This window comes from Ochotona princeps, chromosome 30 (genome assembly GCF_030435755.1).
Source record: "Ochotona princeps isolate mOchPri1 chromosome 30, mOchPri1.hap1, whole genome shotgun sequence".
In the NCBI taxonomy this organism is placed as follows: Eukaryota; Metazoa; Chordata; class Mammalia; order Lagomorpha; family Ochotonidae; genus Ochotona; species Ochotona princeps.
This window is the reverse complement of record NC_080861.1, coordinates 5,413,374-5,434,108: the sequence shown is the minus strand read 5'-3', so window position 1 is coordinate 5,434,108 and position 20,735 is coordinate 5,413,374. Positions and strand designations below refer to the sequence as shown.

The following is a 20,735-nucleotide window of genomic DNA, read 5'->3' as shown; positions in this document are numbered from 1 at the left end:
GCTCTTAAAAGATAAATGTGTTATTTTTATATTTCCTTGAATTCAAATGAATATTTAGTTGTATGCTAACCTTTAAACAGACACTTTGAAATCGATTACGTCTCTGTAGAAAGAAATGAGTAAAAAAGTTCCTTTCCCCACGCATGCTGAGTAGGGAGTGTATTGGTTTTGAAAGCAAAGCATGTTGACTTCACATTGAGTTGATAAGCAGAAGCCTGCCAGGAACTCCATAGTCTTGAGGGGCAAATGAAGAATTTCTTTTATGCATAGATTTCAAAAACTTAAATTTACCTCTTAAGTTTTGGTTTTCATGGAGTTTTGAAGTCTCCTGACATGGCAGAAATGTGTGCTTAATTGTTTTTTCCCTCATGGATCTGTCTCACTTCTTCTAAATCCTCAGAGTACTTCAAGGTGATGAAGTTCATGTGATGTTGAACAGTTTGACTTCTCGGTGATTGTGAAATGGACCTTACGCAGTGTTTCAGTTGTGAAAGTATGGGACAGACTGTGACAGCAAATGGATTTGGAAATACTCTGTCTTCTCTTTTGCCAAACTGGAGAGTTTCTGTTGCTGGACAAAGCCAGCCTACCAAATGGACACAACCCAAACCCACAGTGCCTTTGGATCCAGATTAGTGCAGGTCGCGCACAGCAAAGGCAGACCCAACTAACTTAAAAACAACTCCAGTGGCTCAAATAGGTTTTATAGGACTTTCGCTTAAACTTGACAATATACATTTATCTGTACCCTGTCCTTAGAACCCTCCAAAAATCATCTCCAAGCCCAGGATTCCATATGGATGCTGGTTCTAATCTGGCAGCCCTGCTTCCCATCCAGCTCCCTGCTTGTGGCCTGGGAAAGCAGTCTAGGACGGCCCAAAGCCTTGGGAACTTGCACCCATGTGGGAGACCCAGAGGAGGCTCCTGGCTTTGGATTGGCTCAGCTCTGGCTGTTGTGGCCATCGCTTGGGGACTGAACCAGTGCATGGAAGATCTTTCTGTCTTTCCTTCTTTCTGTAAATCTTCCTTTCCAATAGAAAATAAGTAAATCTTTAAAACAAAAATACAAACTAATAAAAAAGGGAATAAAAGGTACAAACTCCAAGAGAAAATATGTGAAGGCTGTGGGCCAGGTACTATGAAGGTGTGAGTTTGAAATAAGAGAGAAAAAGCTTGGCGAGAGTTGGAGTGATCAGGGAGAAGTCACTGTCCTGAAGGGTAGGTCTCTCCGGTGTATTCTCTGGGCCTTCTGAACAAGTGGGCTCAGGTAGCGCTCTGCCCCTTTCTCTGAGTCAGAGACCTGAGAGTTCCTACCAAGCTGGGTGGTGCCAGGGAGGGTTCTCCTGTGAGGTGGCACCCCCTAGCTGTGCTCTGTCTTCTGTGGGAGCTTACTCATTTGTAGGCGTCATGCTAGTGAGGTCTACCAGTTGACTAACTGGTAGTGCCTGTGTAGCTTTTAGTGTTCAGTGATTCATTCCCTAATGGAAGAGGACAAGCAGAGATTGCTAAATCTTTGGGGAAAAATGAAAGATACAGACCGAACAGAATGAGGTTTCAGAGAAACTGTGATAATACTGGATGCTGAAAAAAAAAATTTCCAGGACCACAAAAAATTGACAGCAAGATGTATTCAGTAGTACTCTTGTGAAATAAGTCAAGGACTTGAGAAGAACGGGTAACAGAGTCAAAAAGATGGACAGTGTAAGAAGCAGAAAAAGCAGAAAATGGAAGCTAGTTTATCTAATGGGAGAGAGAACAGAAAAAGGCAAGATTTTATCAAATAGTGCTTGAAAGCTTATTGTATGGGAAGACTTCATTTATGAAATATAGTGGATGACCCACAGTTGAGCATAGTATGTTGAAAGGGAGTGAGGTGGGAAGAAAATAACCAACCTCATAATTAAACAAACAAAAATGAGGATACTTGCAAGAAATAGAATTTGAAAAACCTTTTACTTTAAAATTGTTTTTTATTTAAAAAATGTATTTTAGAGGCAGATTTTTTAATGATTTATGTATTTTTATTGGGAAGTCAGATATACAGAGAGGAAGAAGGAGAGGAAGAATTTCCATCTGCTGACTCACTCCCCAAGTGGCCACAACAGCCAGAGCTGAGCTGAGCTGAAGCCAAGAGCCTCTTCTGGGCCTCCCCTGCGGGTGCAGGTCCCAAGGCTTTGGGCCGTCCTCCACTGCTTTCCCAGGCCACAAGCAGGGAGCTGGGCGGGAAGTGGAGCAGCTGGGACATGAACCTGCACCCATATGGAATCCCAGCACGTGTAGGGCAAGGACTTCAGCCATTAGGCTACCGTGCTGTGCCCTGAACTTTTTTTTTTTTTAAGATTTGTTTATTTTTATTGGAAAGGCAAGTTTACAGAGAGAAGGAGAGACAGAACTCTTCTGTCTGCTGGTTCATCCCCCAGGTAGCCGCAGTGGCTGGAGCTGCACTTCTTCTGTGCCTTCCTCTGCAAATATGTACAAATTGAAGTTAAAATTGTGTATTGTATGTTCTTTTCCCCCCAGGACAGACCAGAGATTTGTTTTATGAAGGGCGCTTACGAGCAGGTGATTAAGTACTGCACCACATACCACAGCAGAGGGCAGTCCTTGATGCTGACACAGCAGCAGAGAGATCTGTACCAACAGGAGAAGGCAAGAATGGGCTCAGCAGGACTCCGAGGTAAGGCCTCTCGACCCGTCTCCTCGTGTGGAGGGTGGCCAGGGTGCTGGCACTTGCAGGTGAATTCTCCTTTCACTGTGGAGCTGTCCAGCTCCACTCTGGACTTTATAGAATGCTTGCCATTTGTGAGGTATTACATTGCAGTTGACTAACAGCCACCCCAAAAATAGAAAGCTAAGAATGTGGCAAATGTCTCTGGTTCTTGGAGACCTGCAGTGGTCTGTGGATAGGCCGGAGAAACTTTATTTTAAACACATTGATTTTGTTGAGAATTATGTGGATCAAGGTTAGCTACTGCTCTTTATTTTCTCACTTTACTCTTACTTGTTAACAGAAGGGAAAATATTCCTTTAAATTTTGCAGCTTAAATTTGTCCTTTAAAATCAGAGGGTTGCCGTCTTGATCCTCAGCTGCTTCCTTTCCTCAGTTGCTATCGGCAGGGAGGTAAAGCCGTGCCCGGAGACTCAGGTGTGTGCTGCGGGTGGCGCAGCGCAGGGCCAGCAGTAGGACGGCTGGGTGCCACAGCCCTGCGGGCCACCTGCTGTGGCTCAGAGGCAGCTGTTGAGCTGCATCGGGTTCTTCTTTGCCTTCTGGGTAGTTTCCCAGCTTGCGCAGAGTATGTGTAGAAACGTAGTCTCCTAGCAAATTGGAAGAGTTGGCCTCCTTAGTTTTGTGGTTTTACTGTGGTGGAATACAAATGCTGCAGTTTGGGGGAGTAACAGGTTATGTGAAACACGTTCTTACTTCATGTAACGTCATTCTCTGAGTTTACACCTTTGGACAGACCCACAGTACTTGTCTTTCCGTCATAAGCCAGGTTTGAAGAGGTGCTCTTGAGGTGGGTCAGCATTGCTCTGTTTGTTGCCATACTCAGTTCTCGGTGGCCAGCCCACAGAGGGGCCTGAGCCGGGCCCCCTCCTCCCTCCCTTTCCGTCGAGTGGCTTTACTGTAATTGTCCTCAAACCTAACCTTGCATCTCCAGGGAAATGTGAATGAAGCCCTCTGGTGGGTTCTGTTTCAAAATGGACCCTTTTTTTTCCATGAAAAGTTTTTTCTTTTTTAAAAACAAAATATCCTTTGCTCCTCCGTGCTTTTTCCTTAGTCTGAAGGACTTTGAAGTCAGGTCTCCAGGATCGCCAGGGTCTGTCTCTGCAGACTTGCATCCTGATCATGTCTGAGTGTCAGGCTCAGCCCTCCAGCTGGCATGCCAGCGTCAGGGCACATTCTCCTGACGTCAACTCTGAGTAGGAGGAGCCTCTTCTGGTCCAACTGGGCCAGACTTAATAGTGTTAGGAGCCGTGAGAACATAGTTTTTAATAAATTTAGTAAATTTATCAAGCAAATGGATGTTACTTGCACGCTCTGGAGAAGTGGGCACGTGTGTGCCCTGTGTGCTGTACTGCACTGCCAGCTGATCTGTGGACAGCTCGACCATCCGGCGGCCCATGCTGTGGGAAGTTCAGATTTACCGGCTCAGAGTAACAGACCTCCCATGCCCCTGTTACCCCCCTCCCCACTTGGAGTCTAGGGAAGGATAAAGCCCCCTTTGGCCCCGTGTCACAGCTCTTAGAGCAAGGGGGCGTTCAGGAGACCAGGATGACTGTAGGGAGGTCTTGCAGCCGCCGAGGCTCATGGTTGCTGTAGGCCGTGTGAAGGGCCATTGTCAGCTCCTCTGAGTTATCCCCAGGAAGTTTGGGATGGAGGGCCTGTTGTTCCAAGCGGTCTCCCTACTTGCTGATAACTGGGGTTTCATCTATTCTTTTTTCTTCAAGATTTATTTGGAAGAGCTACAGAAAGGGAAAGACAGAGAGCTTCCATTTGCTGGTTCACTCCCCAAATGATTACAATATCTGCGACTAGGCCAGGCCAAAGCTAGGAAACTGAAACTCCAGCTGGACTTCCTCATGGGTGGCAGGACCCAGGGTTTAGGCCCGTCTCATACTGCTTTCCCAGGCATCTGCTGAGGGACTAAATTGAAAGTGGGGCAGCTGGACTGTTCCTGCTAGGACAGGAGGTGAACTGAGTAGGGTTGGCTCAAGGACCCCCTGGCATGGGAAAAATCTGGCATTGGGAGGGGTTCTGATGGAGGAGCCTGGGCAACTCCTCTGGCAGGACACAATCCCTGCAGGTAAGCACAAGAAGCATGATAGGAAACAGCCCAGAACAGGCCATGGAAAGTTTCCCACTGGCACACATTCGGCATGGGTCAGGAGCAGACCAGGCTGAATCAGTTCATGTCATCCACTGGCAAATCCGATCACCAGAACAGAGTGTGGGATGAGCCGGGTTTGGTTGTGACAAAACCAGTACACATTATGGAATGCCAGGGCGTGGTTGCCTGTACTGGATATGAATGCAGCACCCAACCAGCACACGTGAGATCCAGGAAGGGAGGGGCAAAACTGGCAGGGGGATTAAGGGGCTGGTCCCCTCACCGGACAGCTACTCCCACTGGAGAGCGTGGGCTGGGATAGAGACAGATCAGACTAAGCAAGGCTACAACACCTGTGCGCAGCATGTGGACTAGATCAGGGAAAAGCCAGGCTGGGCTGATTATTCCTGCGGGTGCAAGCATAAATTAGAGTGGGTGAGGGATGTTTGGGCATAGCCGCAGCATCAGCTGGCAGAAGCTGGCACTGGGGACTAATTCTGTTAAGTCAAACCACAGAACCACCTAAAGAGTGCATAAACCGGGACAGAGAGACCTGGGAGGGAAAAAGTGGGTTCCCCCTTCTTGGGTCACTATTCCTGTGGGAGGGCATGAAGACTGGGACAGGGGCTGGGATGGCTAGATAGAGAGGCACTCAACAACATCCGTGAGGGCTGGATTGTTGAGTTGGTTAGATAGAACTAAGCTTTAATACCCATTGACAAGTGCAAGAGCCAAATGGGATGGGGGACAGACTGGTCTTCTGCTACACATACTGGCAAACCAGGGTAGGGGGCGGGCCTGGTGGGGGTTATTGTGGGTCGCCCCGACTAAGATGCAGATCCCACTGGTTGATGTAAGGGCCGAACCAGACTGGACTGCAACACCCATTGATTCCAGTGCAACTCGGGACTGAAAACAGAACCAACCCAGCAATTGAAACCACCAGCTGATCGTGGTGATGGACTGTGCCGGGCCCTGTGCTTGCTAGAACCAAGAAACTAGTCTGGGAATACCTCAAAGTTTCTTTGGAGATCTCCCCAATCGAACTGCTGGACTCAGAACTCTAACCAAGAAAAGACAGAAGAAAGAACAGGTCAATCATTCATCTCAGCTATATGTTGGCAGCGAAATATGGGGCAAACGGAGACTTTATGATGGACCATATCAATCAGTGGATGACCTCATCGAGCGAAACTGGCAGCAATTCGTAACTGGAGAACTATTAAAACCACCTGAGCAAATATCTCAGAGCATGCCCCACATCCGGGACTTGGGGTGGGCCGGAAAATGGGTGGGGCTTCTCCCTCAATATCCCCGTTTACCTCAGATACATGATGGAAACAATATGGACATAATACTATTACCCACTTCCCTATACCCCCTGAACTTTTTTTTCTTTTTTTTCCTTTAACCGTATTTAACTATGTAAAGATTGTCAGCAATACAATAAAATAGATTAAAAAAAAAAAAAGAAAGTGGGGCAGCTGGGATTCAAGGTGGAGCCCCCGGTGGGATGCTGGTGTCACAGGCAGTGGCTTAACCCAGCTCTGCCCCAGACCCCTAAGATCTGCTTTTACTAAGATGTACTTAAAAGTAAGAGGAAGCAAAATGCTGCCTCTCTGTTACTTGGGCTTCTGGGATGTCATTACCTCTACTTTGTTGGGTTAATTTCTGATGACCTATAAGCATTCAACAGTATGTCGCACTCCACCCTGCTCCTCCCTGAGAAAAGCAGAGTCGCTTGCCCTCTAACAGATTCCCGCAAGATCAAAGTTGGCGTCCACGTACAGACCTTCCAGGTGCTGAAGATGAGCTGTGTGCTGTTTCCCACTGAGTTGGAAGTTACCACCTTGTTTTTTTTTTTAATTTTCATTTTTACTGTTTTCATCTGGAGAACAGTAGAGCCGTACTTGCACGCACGTGCGCACGTGTGTGTGTGTGTGTGTGTGTGTGGTTTTTGTGTCTCAGTATTGAGTAGACCAGCGGGGAGAGGAGGACGTGTGCTGCCCAGGGCTTTGCGAGGCGTGCTCCTCTTTGGAGCCTCTCTCGTCTCTCTTTTTCTTCTGCTTGCATTACACTCTTCTCTCCCTGAGATCACTGCAGTAAAGAACAGAAAGATCTTCAGATTCTGATTGATGCTTATGTTCTGTCTTAACAAAGTTCAAGTTTCACAAAACACATGTGGTCCTTTAATATAGTTTTGTATCAGGGACCCTTCACACAAGGAAAGTTTACCAACTCTTGGCCTGAAGAGTAACGGTAGATTCCATTTGTGCTCCAGAAGCAAATCCAGGCTGCCAAGGTCTGGGCTGGTGCCGTGGCCTGGGGTACCTGTGCTTGATCTGGTGTGCCCTGGCCTCCCTTGCCGGCCATGCCCTGGCTCTGCACTAGAGGCTGTCAGCTGGCTCATTCTTTACGCCGTGAAAGCTTTTAGGACCCACAGCTATGAAGTTATTGGGCAGATACTGAGTTAATTACCTTTTATTTGTTTTTTCAAGTACATTTCATTCTCCATACCTTCTGTTGGAACAAAAATAGATAACTTTGGGCTCTTTTCTCTTAGATTATTCAGTCCCCCATGAGGTGTTTGTTTAGTCTGTGTGCTTCTCTGTGGGTGTGTATGTTTATTAAGTTGTTGAGCCTGATGTTTCACATGCAGGCACATGTCTGGGTTGTAAGGACGGTTACTGGGGGCTTCCAAATTCTCAGGGGAAGATAATGATATTTGGGGAATTCATAGTACTGTGTAGTTGTGTAGTACATGCCCCAGGATGACAGGAAGCTAATTCTAAATAATGATTTGGTGAGCTTTTTGTCTGGGAACCAAAATTCAAGATAAAATATGCCAGTTTGTATTGTGGAAAGAGTGAAAGTCCCAATTTTCTTGGCATTAATGGCCGAACAGCTGTTGTGTAGATGAACTTCATGTCCCAGGGTTTGTCATGTAAAAAATTGTGTAAGGCTGTATGTAATGCAGCCTTTTCCTCAGGCTGTTGGATTGTCTGGGGACCATTGAAATGGAAAGAGGAGATACACTGGGAGCCACCTGCAAAGGTGTCTGTTTAGCATTTAGTTTGAAGCTTGACAAACCCATAGCCTCTCTGAAGAATAGTATTTTCTGAGGAAGCAGTGTGTGTTGGAAGTAGCCGCATGTGGTTGCTATGCACAAACATTTTTCATTCTCCCCCCCTTGCTGTCTTTGCTTAACAGTTCTTTTCTTTTATTCTTTTTAATTTTTAATACCTTAAAGCAACCTTGTATTTAGAACCATTAAGCTTAATGTCTTGGCATATAATTTTTAAATATTATGTAATAAATACAAGTGCTGTTACAGTCAAGTAACTTATCAGTGAAATTTTGATGTTTTTGTGAAACTCATATTTTCTTTTGTGGCTTTTATTATTGTTTCCTAAGTTCTTGCTTTGGCGTCTGGTCCTGACCTGGGACAGCTGACATTTCTTGGCTTGGTGGGAATCATCGATCCTCCCAGGACTGGTGTGAAAGAAGCTGTCACGACTCTCATTGCCTCGGGAGTGTCCATCAAAATGATCACTGGAGATTCCCAGGAGACTGCGGTCGCCATCGGTATGCCCAGGCCGCTGCTTGTCCGCGGGGCTCTAAGGATGGTTTGTGAACCATTAGATAGGAAGTGTACTGAGATAGTATAACTCACTTTTTGGCTCACGAGACTACAAAATTTTGGCCCCAAATCAGTTTTTGTTTGGAAAGTAGTATTTTATTGAAAATAACAGCCAAATTCTCATTACATTATGTAGTGTTTTATTCCATGGAAGTTTTTGTTGCTGCTGTTAAAAAGTTTTATTTATTCATTTGAAAGTTAGAGCTACAGAGAGAAGGGGGATAGGGAGAGCCATCTCCATCTCGTGATTCTCTTGCCCAGGTAGCCATAATGACAGGCTGAGTTAGGCTAAGCCAGGAGCCAGAAGCTTCTCCACTGGGTAACAGGAGCTCAGGTATTTGGTCTGCCCTTCCCTGTTGTCCAGACCATTAGGGGAGCATCAGAAGTGGAGCAGTTAGAACATGCACTGGTACCCATATGGAATGCCGGGATCTTAGGCAGTGGCTTTAACCACCATACCACAACCCAGGTCCCCAGTAAAAGTTATTGTTTTAAACTTAGTAATCTGAGCTGCCTGACGCAAGTTCTAGATCAAGAATATGAAAGGAAATATGTTAGTTAAGAAAAGGTCCCTAGAAGTAGATATTTGAGGAGAGGATTCTTTTAGTGAATGGATTTCATTATTTGAGAGGGAAAGAGAGAATGCTGGGACGTGGGGATGAGAAGGAGGTGCCTTCCATCCGATGTGCCTCCCCACGCCTGCGCATGACAGCCAGCACTGGCTAGGCTGAAGCCAGGGCCGAGGGCCCATTCTGGGTGGGCAGGTAACTTTTAAATGTTTATTTGGCTTATATACAACTTCATGACTGACTACTCTTCTTGAATTCTTGGATAGTTAACAATACTTCTTTTAAAAATTTTTATCAGAACGTCAGATATACAGAGAGAAGGAGAGACAGAGAGGAAGATCTTTGTCCACTGATTCACTCCCCAAGTGGCTGAAACGGCTGGAGGTGAGCCGATCTGAAGCCAGGAGCCTCTTCTAGGTCTCCCCCATGGGTGCAGGGTTCCAAGGCTTTGGGTTATCCTTGACTGCTTTCCCAGGCCACAAGCAGGGAGCTGGATGGGAAGTGGAGCTGCCGGGATTAGAACTGGTGCCCATATGAGATCCCGAGGCATTCAAGGCGAGGACTTTAGTTGTTAGGCCACGCCGCCAGGCCCTGAATCTGCCTTTCCAATAAAAATAGGCAAATATTAAAAAGAAGAGTTAAAAAAATGATTTAAAAAATTGTGAAAGTTGAGCTATGAAACAGAACCTCATGGGCCTAGTTTTAGTTCTTCGATTGCTTAAATTGTGAAAAGACTGTTCTTGAATTTAAACAATAATAGTTAAGGAAAAGCCCAAGACTTAGTAGTAATTTGGATAGCTTTGTTTTACCAGTATTTCGTTGTATGGTTTCTTGATATAAAGATACTTTATATACTTACAGAGCGTAGATACTGAATGTTATTAAATGAGTGTTAATATTGATGGGCTTATTAGGCAAAATAATTTCATTGTATTTTTTCTTTTTTCATTTAGCAAGTCGTTTGGGATTATATTCTAAGACTTCCCAGTCGGTTTCTGGAGAAGAAATAGATGCCATGGATGTGCAGCAGCTCTCACAGATTGTGCCCAAGGTAGGTCGGCAGGAGAGCCTGGGGAGGGCAGACCTCAGGGTGCTGAGGGCCCGGCACGTGACCTCATTGTCGGTCAAAATGCTGACATGAAATCTAATCGTTAAAACAGGTTTATCATTGAGTTCTTATGAGATTGTCAGTATGACATCAGGCGTGTTAGTAGCTTTGGTTTCCTCTGAGGAAAATATTGGGGAAATTAAAAAGTACTTAATTTAATAAGAAGATGGAGAGACTAAAATTTTCTTGTCACTTTTTATGTTTTAAGTTTAACGTGAATATGTATATTATAATTTTACAGATCACAATATCATTGTATGCAGTAAGACTTAGCCTTTTTAGCATATAGTTTTGAATATTGACATGTACTTGCTGCTTCCTAAACCTCATGGTCAAGTTATAGAACATTTCCATTATTCCCCAAGTACTGTTAGGCCTGTCTCTCCTTCTAGCACTTGTCACCAACTGATGTGCTGTGTGTGTGTGTGTGTGTAAGGAATTGTTTGTTTGAAAGTCAGAGAGTTGAGGTACTGTAGGAGTAACTGGGGCTCGAACCAGCGCCTGTGTGGGCTGCTGCTGTCCTGACTGGCCCCATCTGCTCTCTGTGCTTGTAGTCGGCGTCTTCCCACAGGGCACTCAGAATTGAATCATAGTGTGGAGCTGTTGACCGACTTCCTCACCTGGTGTAGTACACGGGAGATTGATCTGCGTTGGCGGCAAGCAGTAGTAGCTTGTTCTTTTAATATCGATGAGTAGTAGCCTGCGTGGGTATGCCTCATCTGTTTGCCTGTTTGAGGGCATTGGGTTGTTTGCAGTTCTTGCTGATAATATAAAGTAGTGTGCACATTTGATACATGTTCTTATATGACAGGAAATGTTTCCTAAGAGTAAATACCCGTGACTACTTGCTGGATCCTGGGTCACTGTATATTTATAAGAGATGAGCTGGGCCTGTGGTTTTGTGTCCCACTGCTGGTGTTTCTAAGCTTGCATCCTCTCCAGGACACGGGATTGTGGTTTTCTCATCCTCTCCGAGCAGGTGTACATTTGTATCTGGGAGTTTTAATTTGAATTCCTCTCACACATAATGATTTGAATATTTGCACAGGTTGATTTGTCATCTTCTCTAGTGAAATGTTACACTTTTTTTTAAGAATTGTTAATGAAGTTTGAGTTCTTTAATATATTTATTATGGCTACCTCCTTTTTCAGATCTGTGATTTGAAAGTGGGTCTTCCCAGTGTGTGATTTGTCTTTTTATTCGGGTTGATTTTCCAGAGAACAGGGAGTTTCAGTTTGGATGAAGTTGTGTATCACCTTCCTTTGGACCTTGTCTTTCATGTCTTGACTCTTTGCCCACTTTTTTTGTGTATGGTTTTTCAACTGCTCAGCACCAATTATTGAAAAATAGTTTGAGTGTGGTTCCTTTTAGTGTTGATGGTAGTGCTTTTCCAGCACAAGGTTTAGCAGGGAAGGATGCTGTGTCCCTTGTCGCAGCACAGTAGCTTCTTTAGAAGCAGGCTCCCTGAGGGGATGTTGACCTACGGCTGCTGTGCGGCCGCTGCAAGAAGCTGTGTCGGTCCACACAGATACCTCGGGGACTCTCCTCCCCCCCACCTTTAGGAGATGGGGGGTTTGTTCTTTCCAATTAACTCACAATTCTTGTTCTCATTGCCACTTGATTTCCACATGTCTGTAGCCAGGGACGTTAGAACGTTTGTGAAAAAAGGAATTAAAAGAGAAGCTTATTTTAGTGCCATCCACTTTATATAGTTAGTTATGTTTCTTCCTTATGAGAATTGTTCCATTAAAGAATTATTTGCCGGGGAGAGAGTGCTGGAACCTGCTGATTGACTCCCTAAGTGTCCAGCAGTGGCAGGGATTGGACAGAGCTGAATTTGCAAACGAGTGGCTCGATCCAGGTTCCCCATGGGAGACACAGGAACGCTGAGGTCCTGGAGCCAGCACGGTCTCGGCTTTCCATGCTCTGTGTGAGCAAGAAGCTGGGGTCAGGAACTGGAGCTGGGTATTAAACCAGGGGCTCTTGAAGGCGTATACAGGTGTGCGAACATTTCAAGAATGAACAGACCTCATTTTTGTTTCAGCACAGTATTGTATAGGACACCCAAGTGGATAATACAGAGTTCTGTGTCTTCATTCCAGCTCTGTCTTCTACCTGGAGCAGTTTCCCCTAATATACAACAACTTCCCTTGGTCTGGTGGGCACGCATTACAATGAATGAACTAATACTGCTATATTCTTATTGGAGTTCCTGGCTTACTATTTGTGGCATAGATTTTCTTGGGAGTTTTGACAAATTCATGACATGATATCCATTATTACAGTTTTATACAGAATAGTTCATTGCCCTAAAAATGTTCTGATACAGTTTGGCAGCAAGGAACAACTCCCCCACCTTGCCTCTTTAGGCACAGAGGGGAAAAAAAGAAACATTTGTCCCACTCAGCTTCCTCCACGTGTGACCCTTCCCACTCTGATGGAGGCCTGGTGGGTTGTGGAAACAGTTATGGAAACAGTACTAAAAAGGAAATAAGTAAGGCTGCTACGAATAAGCCTATGTAGGGTTTTCTGTAGACAAAGTTTTCCCCTCCCATTTTCACAAATGCAGCGAGTGTAACCATACAGTTGTGTAGCAAGAGGAGGTTTAGTTTTGCAAGAAATTTAATCAGTTCTGCTTTTATAGATGAGGAAATTGAACCTACAGATTCCTTCTCAAGGTACATAGTTTCATTTCCTTCGTTTTTTTCTTTTTAAGAATTTGTTTTTATTTGAAAGAGTTGCAGAGAAGAAACAGAGATGGATCTTCCATCAGCTGGCTCACTCCCGATGGCCACGGTGGCCAGAGCCGGGCCGCATCTGAAGCTGGGAAGGAGCCAGGAGCTTCTTCTGGGTCTCCCATATGGGTGCAGGGTCTCAAAAACTTGAGCTGTCCTCTTTTGCTTTTGCAGGCCCTAGGCAGGGGAGCTAGATCAGATGTGGAGCGGCTGGGAACTGTGCCCAAAATGGAGTAACACCAAGATTATGTACCAGGAGCAAAGATTTAGCAGTGAGGGAAGAACTTGGACTGAAGAGGGGTGAATTCCTGCAGCAATGGTCTTAATAGGGAGGAAAGGCGAATGTTTGGGAGCCACTAGGAGCATGTTCAGCTCGTCTGTAATAACCAGAGGAAAACAGATTCCCGGATGCGTGTAGGAGGGATGGCAGTTATGGGAATTTTCTGACCATTTCTGTTCTCTCTGAAGTGTGACTCCAGCTTGCCAGCTGAGAGCAGTCCTGGGGAAGGACACAGATTGGGGAGAAAACTGTGAGTGAATCTTCTGGAAGCACAGAGAAAGGTGTGTTAGGAGGTTGTTGAAACCACTGTGAGTGTTGTGGGAGAGAGTAGGCAGTGAGGCCGACATTAAAGTGTCCGTGGAATGAATGCTTGCAGTCAGCGGGAGGCACAGTCGCATGTGGCGTCCAGAGCTGAAGGTGTCATGGGAACGTGGGGTCACCCAGTGTGCCTATATGGCAGCATTTCATTGATTGATTGAAAGGCTAGGTTACAGCAAGCTGAAATAAATAAGAATACAAAACATTTTCTTGTGAAAGGATTTTGGGAGACCAGGAACTTGAAACCGAAGATTGAATATGTAGTTAGAAACATGAGCTTGTCTAAGCAGTTTTGGATGAGCAGTGGAAGAGAGGATAATGAGTCATCCTGAAGTGGAAGAATGAGTCGACATTTGGCATCTTGAAAAGAATGACTCCGCAGACATGCGGAAGCCTGCTTTCTCATCTCCCTTGCAGACAGAACAACGGACAGCGGGTATGTTAGCTGTACTCAGTGTCATGATCGAGCGAGTGCCAGAGAATCGGTCTTTTCTCTCAGCAGAGCATTTTAAGAGTAAGGCCACTTGCTCTTCAGCAGGGAGCGTGCGGGTGGAATTGAACGGCTTGTTTAGACTGTATTTTTCATGCTGTTTGGTCAAATTTGAAATGATGTTGCTAAATGTCTTGATGGATGTTTATTGCTGAAGCCTCGTCCCTGGCAGATTAAGTACAACTCAGATTGATAAGAAGCTGTTGTTTTGTGTTTTTTTCATATTGAAGATCTTCGGTGTATTCTGTCTTAACAGGTTGCAGTGTTTTATAGAGCTAGTCCCAGGCACAAGATGAAAATTATTAAGGTGAGTGTCTAAAAATTCTGCAATTTCTCTGTTTAAAATGCTTCTGTGTTGTATTGCAAAGCAGGAAAGACTGATGAAGGATGCAATTCACAACTTTTTTGAGGAAAAAAATGGGTATGTATTGTAGTCCGATCATCAAAATGTGAATATCAGCAATCAAAAACTGAATAAATGTAAAGCTAGGAAAAATATTATAAGGGTGTGAACAACACGCAAAAGACTATGGGTGCTTATTTCAAGGAGGTAAACCAAACAGGCATTAGTTAGGGACAGGTCAGTTTCAACATGTAGAGATTACACAGCTGCGTCATTGTTTGGACATCAGAGGGGCCACAACACAAATTTAACTGGTACTGTTTTGTTGTTGTTGTTGTTGGTATGATTAAGAGAAAAGCATAGTCGTTTGTTACCATCCCCCAGGATCATGTAGTATATGTGCCATGCTTGTGTACGAGTGGCAGTGAGTAGGTTTGCTTGTACCAGAAGCACACAGCCACGTGAGAGGTGCATGGAGCTGTACCATTGCGGTGGCTGTGAGGTCAGCAGGCATAGTAGTTTGTGAGATACATTAGAATCTTACTTGCACCATGATCAGGTGTATAACACTTTGTTGATTGTATCATTTCAGTATGGCACACTGATAAGCTATCCAGTAGTTAGTGAAGTTATTAATCACAGCAGTTGGCCACTGTATAGGTCTTTCATCTGCTGGTTCACTCCCCAAGTGGCTGGGCCGAAGCATGAGTGACAGGGACCTAAATTCTTGGGCTGCATTCTGCTGCTTTCCCAGGCTGGATCAGAGTGGAACAGCACCCATATGGGATGTCTACATCACAGGTCGTGCCTTAACTCACGGTACCACAGTGCCAGCCCTATATTAGTTCTGCTTTTTTAAAGGCTTGTTTATTTCAGGAGGAGAAACAGAGGGGTCTTCATCCTCTAGTATCTTCACAGATGACCATGGGTGAGCTCGACCTAAGCCAGGAGCCATTTCATTAAGGTTTCCAACACTGGAGCCATATGCTGTTGCTTTTTCCCAGGTCATTAGCAGGAAGCCGTATCCGAAGTAGAGTAGCCGGGACACAACTTGGCTGCCTGTATGGGATGCTGGCTTTGCAGGAGGCCTCTTTGCCCCACGCTACAATGTCTGCCTCGGTGTCTGATCTTCATGATGTGAAAAAATATTGAGTGTTTATAAATCCCTTCGCCTGCGTGAATGATGTTTTTACCAGAATCTTTCTCTCCACCTGTCTGTGCCACCGTAGTCTCTACAGAAGAACGGGTCAGTTGTAGCCATGACGGGGGACGGAGTGAACGATGCGGTTGCGCTGAAGGCTGCGGACATCGGCGTTGCGATGGGGCAGACGGGCACGGACGTTTGCAAAGAGGCCGCAGACATGATCCTCGTGGATGACGACTTCCAAACCATAATGTAAGTGAACAAATGTCAGAGGCTCTTTCGTCTTTTCAGCTGAAAAGGCATTAGCAATAGCTGAGCATTGAATAAACAACATTTCTTGATTGTTTTATAACGTGATCTAGTACATAGATCTGGAGGAAATGGTGTGTATAGGTGGACCAGACATAATGAAAGACAGGCTGTCATGAAGGAAGTGTCTGCTGACACGTGCCAGGCGTCCCGCTTCTCCGGGCAGTAGTACCACACAGCAGGGACCCTCATGGGGTCCTTTTTGCTGGTAAAATTGACATGATCAGAAATGCACATCAGATTTCCATCCACACCAGCTTCTTTGCATTAGTACTTACTTACATAAATCCTTATTTCATGATAGGATTTATTGTAATTGAATACCTATCATTCGTTCAGTTAAAGTTTTCATTTGGATTTATTCCAATCAGTTTGAAATTCCAGTTTCACTGTGGTCAGGTGGGAGTGATGTGAGACTTGTGTTTTTGGTAATCATCTATTAAATGACTCCAGTTCCTTTAACCATTTCATTGAAATTCTAATTCTGTGTCTAGGCGTGCTCTGTGACCCTGTTACGGGGACCCACAGCTCAGCGCATGTGCTAAGTTCCTGCAAGGATATGGGTTTTTTTTTTTTCTTCCCATATTTTGAATTGTATGAGAATCATGAAATAAAGAAAAAGCCTTATAATACATGTATTTTCCTTGAATTTTATGCATGTTGTTATGCCCTAGCCTTTAATTTAAAAATCTCTTAGTGTGTACAAACAGCAGATAGCTAGATCCTGTAATTCCTATTTTATCATTGAATTCCTGGCATTGATTTGACCCATTGCCAGCTGTTGTTGGTAGTGTTACTGTTGCTGCCTCCCATGTGCGAAGACATGCAGCTTTAACGCTGAACTGTCTGTTTGAGAATGACTTAGTACGGTATAATGAGATCAGTTCTGTTTGGGCTTATCAGGATTGATTTGAATGCCTTGCTAAAATAAGTGGTATCATGGGCTTTTGTAATTTTTATTATGTGAAGGAAATTACAGATTCTTTTTAATGCTATTTTTACTACATTAGTTAGAAATTTATTTTCAGAATTAGCTTCACAGTGCTATAATGTAGATATTTTCGTGTGATTTTTTTTCTCACTTTATTTAAATTTTAGGTCTGCAATTGAAGAGGGTAAAGGGATTTATAATAACATTAAAAACTTCGTTAGATTTCAGCTGAGCACGTAAGTTTGCAAGAAGTTTGTCACCATATGCTGTCTAAAATTATATCAAAAATAGAACTCAAGTAGAACGCCTTGATGCTTTGCCTAGTGTTGCGGGGATGGTTTGTACGCAGGTTTTTGACAGCTAATATTAATTATATCCTAAAAGTCACATGGCACAGAGAGTGGTGGTTATGAAGATGCCCGGCCCCGTGGTGGGGTGCCTGGTTTACTGGCCAGCTCTAGTGTCGCGTCAGTGAAGACCCTGGAGGCAGTGGTGTCAGCCCGAGGAGCTGGGTCTCTGTTGCCATGTGGAATATCTGGATTAAATTCCTGGTTCCCTGCTTCAGACTGGCATGGTCCAGCCCTGCTTTGCATGCATTGGAGGAGCGAACAAATAGATGGAAACACTTTGTATTGATACTTGTCGCCCTGCCTCTCAAATAAATTTAAAAAATAAAAATGGCATGATAAAGTGGTTCAAAATGTGCTAATTAGATGTCTGAACTGTCTTCAGAATATACACATGGCCATCTGTATCCACAAGTTCTGTAGTAACAGATTCAACCAACCATGGATTAAAAAATTTTGGAAAATGTTGTATATCGCACCAAACATGTAGATTTTCCATGTCATTGTTTCTTAAACAATATAGTGTAGCAGCTATTTACCTTGTATTAGGTATTAGAAGTAATATAGAGATGAGAGACTTAAACGTACTAAAATTTAGGGTATTTTGGGGGTGGGATAGGTTTTGGAACCAACCATCTGCAGCTACTGAGGGGAGAGGTTGTCATGTGGGCGATGCTGACAGCCGCTTGGGAGGCCCGCTCCCTGTGGGTCAGTCCTGGCTCCTGCTGGTTTCCCTGATGGCAGCTGAGGATGGCTCAGGTAGTTGGGTCTGTCCCATGTACGGAAGACCCAGTGGAGTGTTGACACCTACTTCTGCCTGGCCCAGCCCTGGCTGTTGGAGCGTTTGGGGAGTGGACCACTGGGTAGGAGAAATTTCTCTCTGTGTTCTGCTTTTGAAGTAAATAAAAATAAAATTCCCTTTAAACAAAAGGACGTTGTTAAGAGAAAAAAAAGTTGGGTTGTTTTTAGCAACTCCTGAACTGAGAAGGGCTAAATCATATCCCAGTGCTCCTTCCCGGTATCTTGTCAAACCTGGGGACGATTTGCCATGGTTGAGTGACACTAATGCTGTTGAAACTGTTAACTATTATGTATGTTTAATCTCATGTTTGCACTTGTCTAAACATCTTGGAAATCCTCTTATCTGTGTGTTTGAAAAATTGAACATAAATTATCTGAATCACAGATTTTCTTTAAAAGCACAGCGGTAATCAGACACTGTGGAAAAATGATAGCACAAAATTAGAGAAGTTTACTGTGACGCTTTTCCCCCAACAGGAGTATAGCTGCATTGACTTTGATCTCCTTGGCTACATTAATGAACTTTCCTAACCCTCTCAACGCAATGCAGATCTTGTGGATTAATATTATTATGGATGGACCCCCAGCTCAGAGGTATTAGTCTTTTCTTGCTTAAATTGGAAAGACAAAGCTTAAAGGTTTGCGAACTGCATCTGCAGATCCCATTAGAACTCTTGACAGCACCGTGTGTCACCAGTGGTGTGATGTGTGTAGTCTGAGCACCCACCCACGCGTGTGCGTCTGAGCTTTCCCCCAGTGCTGCCTACCCACCCGCAGGCCAGGGACAGGTGCAGGATCTGTGCCTGAGCAGCCAGCTTGCTCATTCTAAGAACTGGACGTGTTGGACAGAGCCCGGAGTTCAGTGTTAGCACCTGTTTTCTGTTGTCAGTTTTCGGAAACTTGGGCAAAGTGTTGAAGGCCTGAGAGTTGATAGGTGTTATTGGTCCTTTGACAAGGCTGCCTCCTTAGCTCTTTCCTGCATGAAAATATTTTAACTTTCAGTTGATACATTGTGTATTTCATGTCATATTGGAAAGAGATAAACTTATGCATAGATGTAATGAAACAATATTTTGGAAGGTAATTTTCAGTACTGTGTCAATCTGTGCCAAATAAAGGAGGAGACAAAAAGGTAAATTCAGTTGGTTATTTTCCGATAATCATAATCCATGTTTCTTGATGATTCATTTTCATAAGAAAGCATGCAGCTTTCTGGAGAGTGATGTTAGGCAGGATGTGAAGGTAGCAAGTCCAGACCTTACAGCTGTAAAGTAGTTTACTGTTATTTTTTGTTTTCTTTTAAGCCTTGGAGTAGAGCCGGTGGATAAAGATATCATTCGCAAACCTCCTCGCAACTGGAAGGACAGCATTTTAACTAAAAACTTGATACTCAAAATACTTGTTTCATCAATAATTATTGTCTGCGGGACTTTGTTTGTCTTCTGGCGTGAGGTACGTTCCCAGCTGGGCCGCTGTGCTAACCCCGCTGTGTTAATCCATGATGGAGGTTCTCATTACTCCGGTGTTTGACACAGAGGGCTGGAAAGTAAGGACAGCTGTTTGAGTGGAAAATGTGATCATTTTTTTAAAGTTTTGTTTTGATCTTTAGGAGTAATAACAATTTGTGATTCATGATTTAGAATAACATCTGAAGAGAAGTATTGCAGTAAAAATCCATACTTGAAAATTTGGAGAAAGAGAGAAATCCGAGTCTGTAGCTCCATTATTGCGGTTGATGTGAGAACCTTTGCCTCTCATGACGTGAATAGTGCTGTTCACTAGGTGCTTTATGGAAAAGTTAGGCTGCCTGCATTGCATACCTTAAAGCTATTTCATCCTAACGGAAAGAAAATATTCATGTTTTTGAGGTATGCAGTCATTCAGAAGTCATTTTATTTTTCTTGACAGCTGCGAGACAACGTGATAACCCCTCGGGACACGACCATGACCTTCACGTGCTTTGTGTTTTTTGACATGTTCAATGCACTGAGCTCCAGGTCCCAGGTATGCTCTGGGGCTGCACTTGACGCAGTTGGGGAGAGCACTGTCTGAGAGTAAGTAGAAGATTCAGAGGCGATTGAGAGTGAGAAGGGGCTTTTAGTTCAGGCAAAGGATTTTATTATTCAGGGGGAAGAATCGGCCAGATGGTCCCTGGTGGGAGACAACCCAGGACCACTTCCACATGGCGGGATGACAGTGGAGGGGGCTGCCTTGGACTTACAGCACAGGACTTTTAGACGTCTTAGGGACAGGAGAAGGCAGCGGCTCCTTGGTGTGGGCTTGTGAGATGACCTGTGGGGCATGGTAGGATACTCATTGTGGTAGACTGAGGGCTTCCTGAAGGCCATTCCAGGTGTGCCTGAGGAGACATGGCCAGGGTGGCCCATGGTGAACGGTCTCCCTCTGCCCAACATAACAGGAAATAGAGTTAGGGGGTTTTAGACTTGCTTGCTTTTGTAACCACAAATGACCTCCCTAGACACAGCCTTCTTCGTTGTACATGCTGTGGGTCAGAGTGCGAGCTGGACCTTGTTACCTTTCACTAGTAGGTCAGAGTGCGAGCTGGACCTTGTTACCTTTCACTAGTAGGTCAGAGTGCGAGCTGGACCTTGTTACCTTTCACTAGTAGGTCAGAGTGGGAGCTGGACCTTGTTACCTTTCACTAGTAGGTCAGAGTGGGGAGCTGGACCTTGTTACCTTTCACTAGTAGGTCAGAGTGGGAGCTGGACCTTGTTACCTTTCACTAGTAGGTCAGAGTGGGAGCTGGACCTTGTTACCTTTCACTAGTAGGTCAGAGTGGGAGCTGGACCTTGTTACCTTTCACTAGTAGGTCAGAGTGGGGAGCTGGACCTTGTTACCTTTCACTAGTAGGTCAGAGTGGGGAGCTGGA

The 20,735-nt window shown here is 44.6% G+C and overlaps 1 protein-coding gene across 3 annotated transcripts in view; it reads left to right on the top strand.

The window, feature by feature from the left end:
- Positions 1 to 20,735, top strand: part of ATP2C1 (ATPase secretory pathway Ca2+ transporting 1) — a 97,229-nt gene that overhangs the window by 63,195 nt on the left and 13,299 nt on the right. For all 3 annotated transcript variants that reach the window (XM_058657102.1, XM_058657103.1, XM_058657104.1), the window contains 9 exons: positions 2,521 to 2,677; positions 8,244 to 8,414; positions 9,992 to 10,089; positions 14,227 to 14,277; positions 15,543 to 15,709; positions 16,865 to 16,933; positions 18,323 to 18,439; positions 19,150 to 19,297; positions 19,754 to 19,849. In XM_058657102.1, the coding sequence (XP_058513085.1) occupies positions 2,521 to 2,677; positions 8,244 to 8,414; positions 9,992 to 10,089; positions 14,227 to 14,277; positions 15,543 to 15,709; positions 16,865 to 16,933; positions 18,323 to 18,439; positions 19,150 to 19,297; positions 19,754 to 19,849 (1,074 nt within the window). The remainder of the gene's footprint in view (positions 1 to 2,520; positions 2,678 to 8,243; positions 8,415 to 9,991; positions 10,090 to 14,226; positions 14,278 to 15,542; positions 15,710 to 16,864; positions 16,934 to 18,322; positions 18,440 to 19,149; positions 19,298 to 19,753; positions 19,850 to 20,735) is intronic.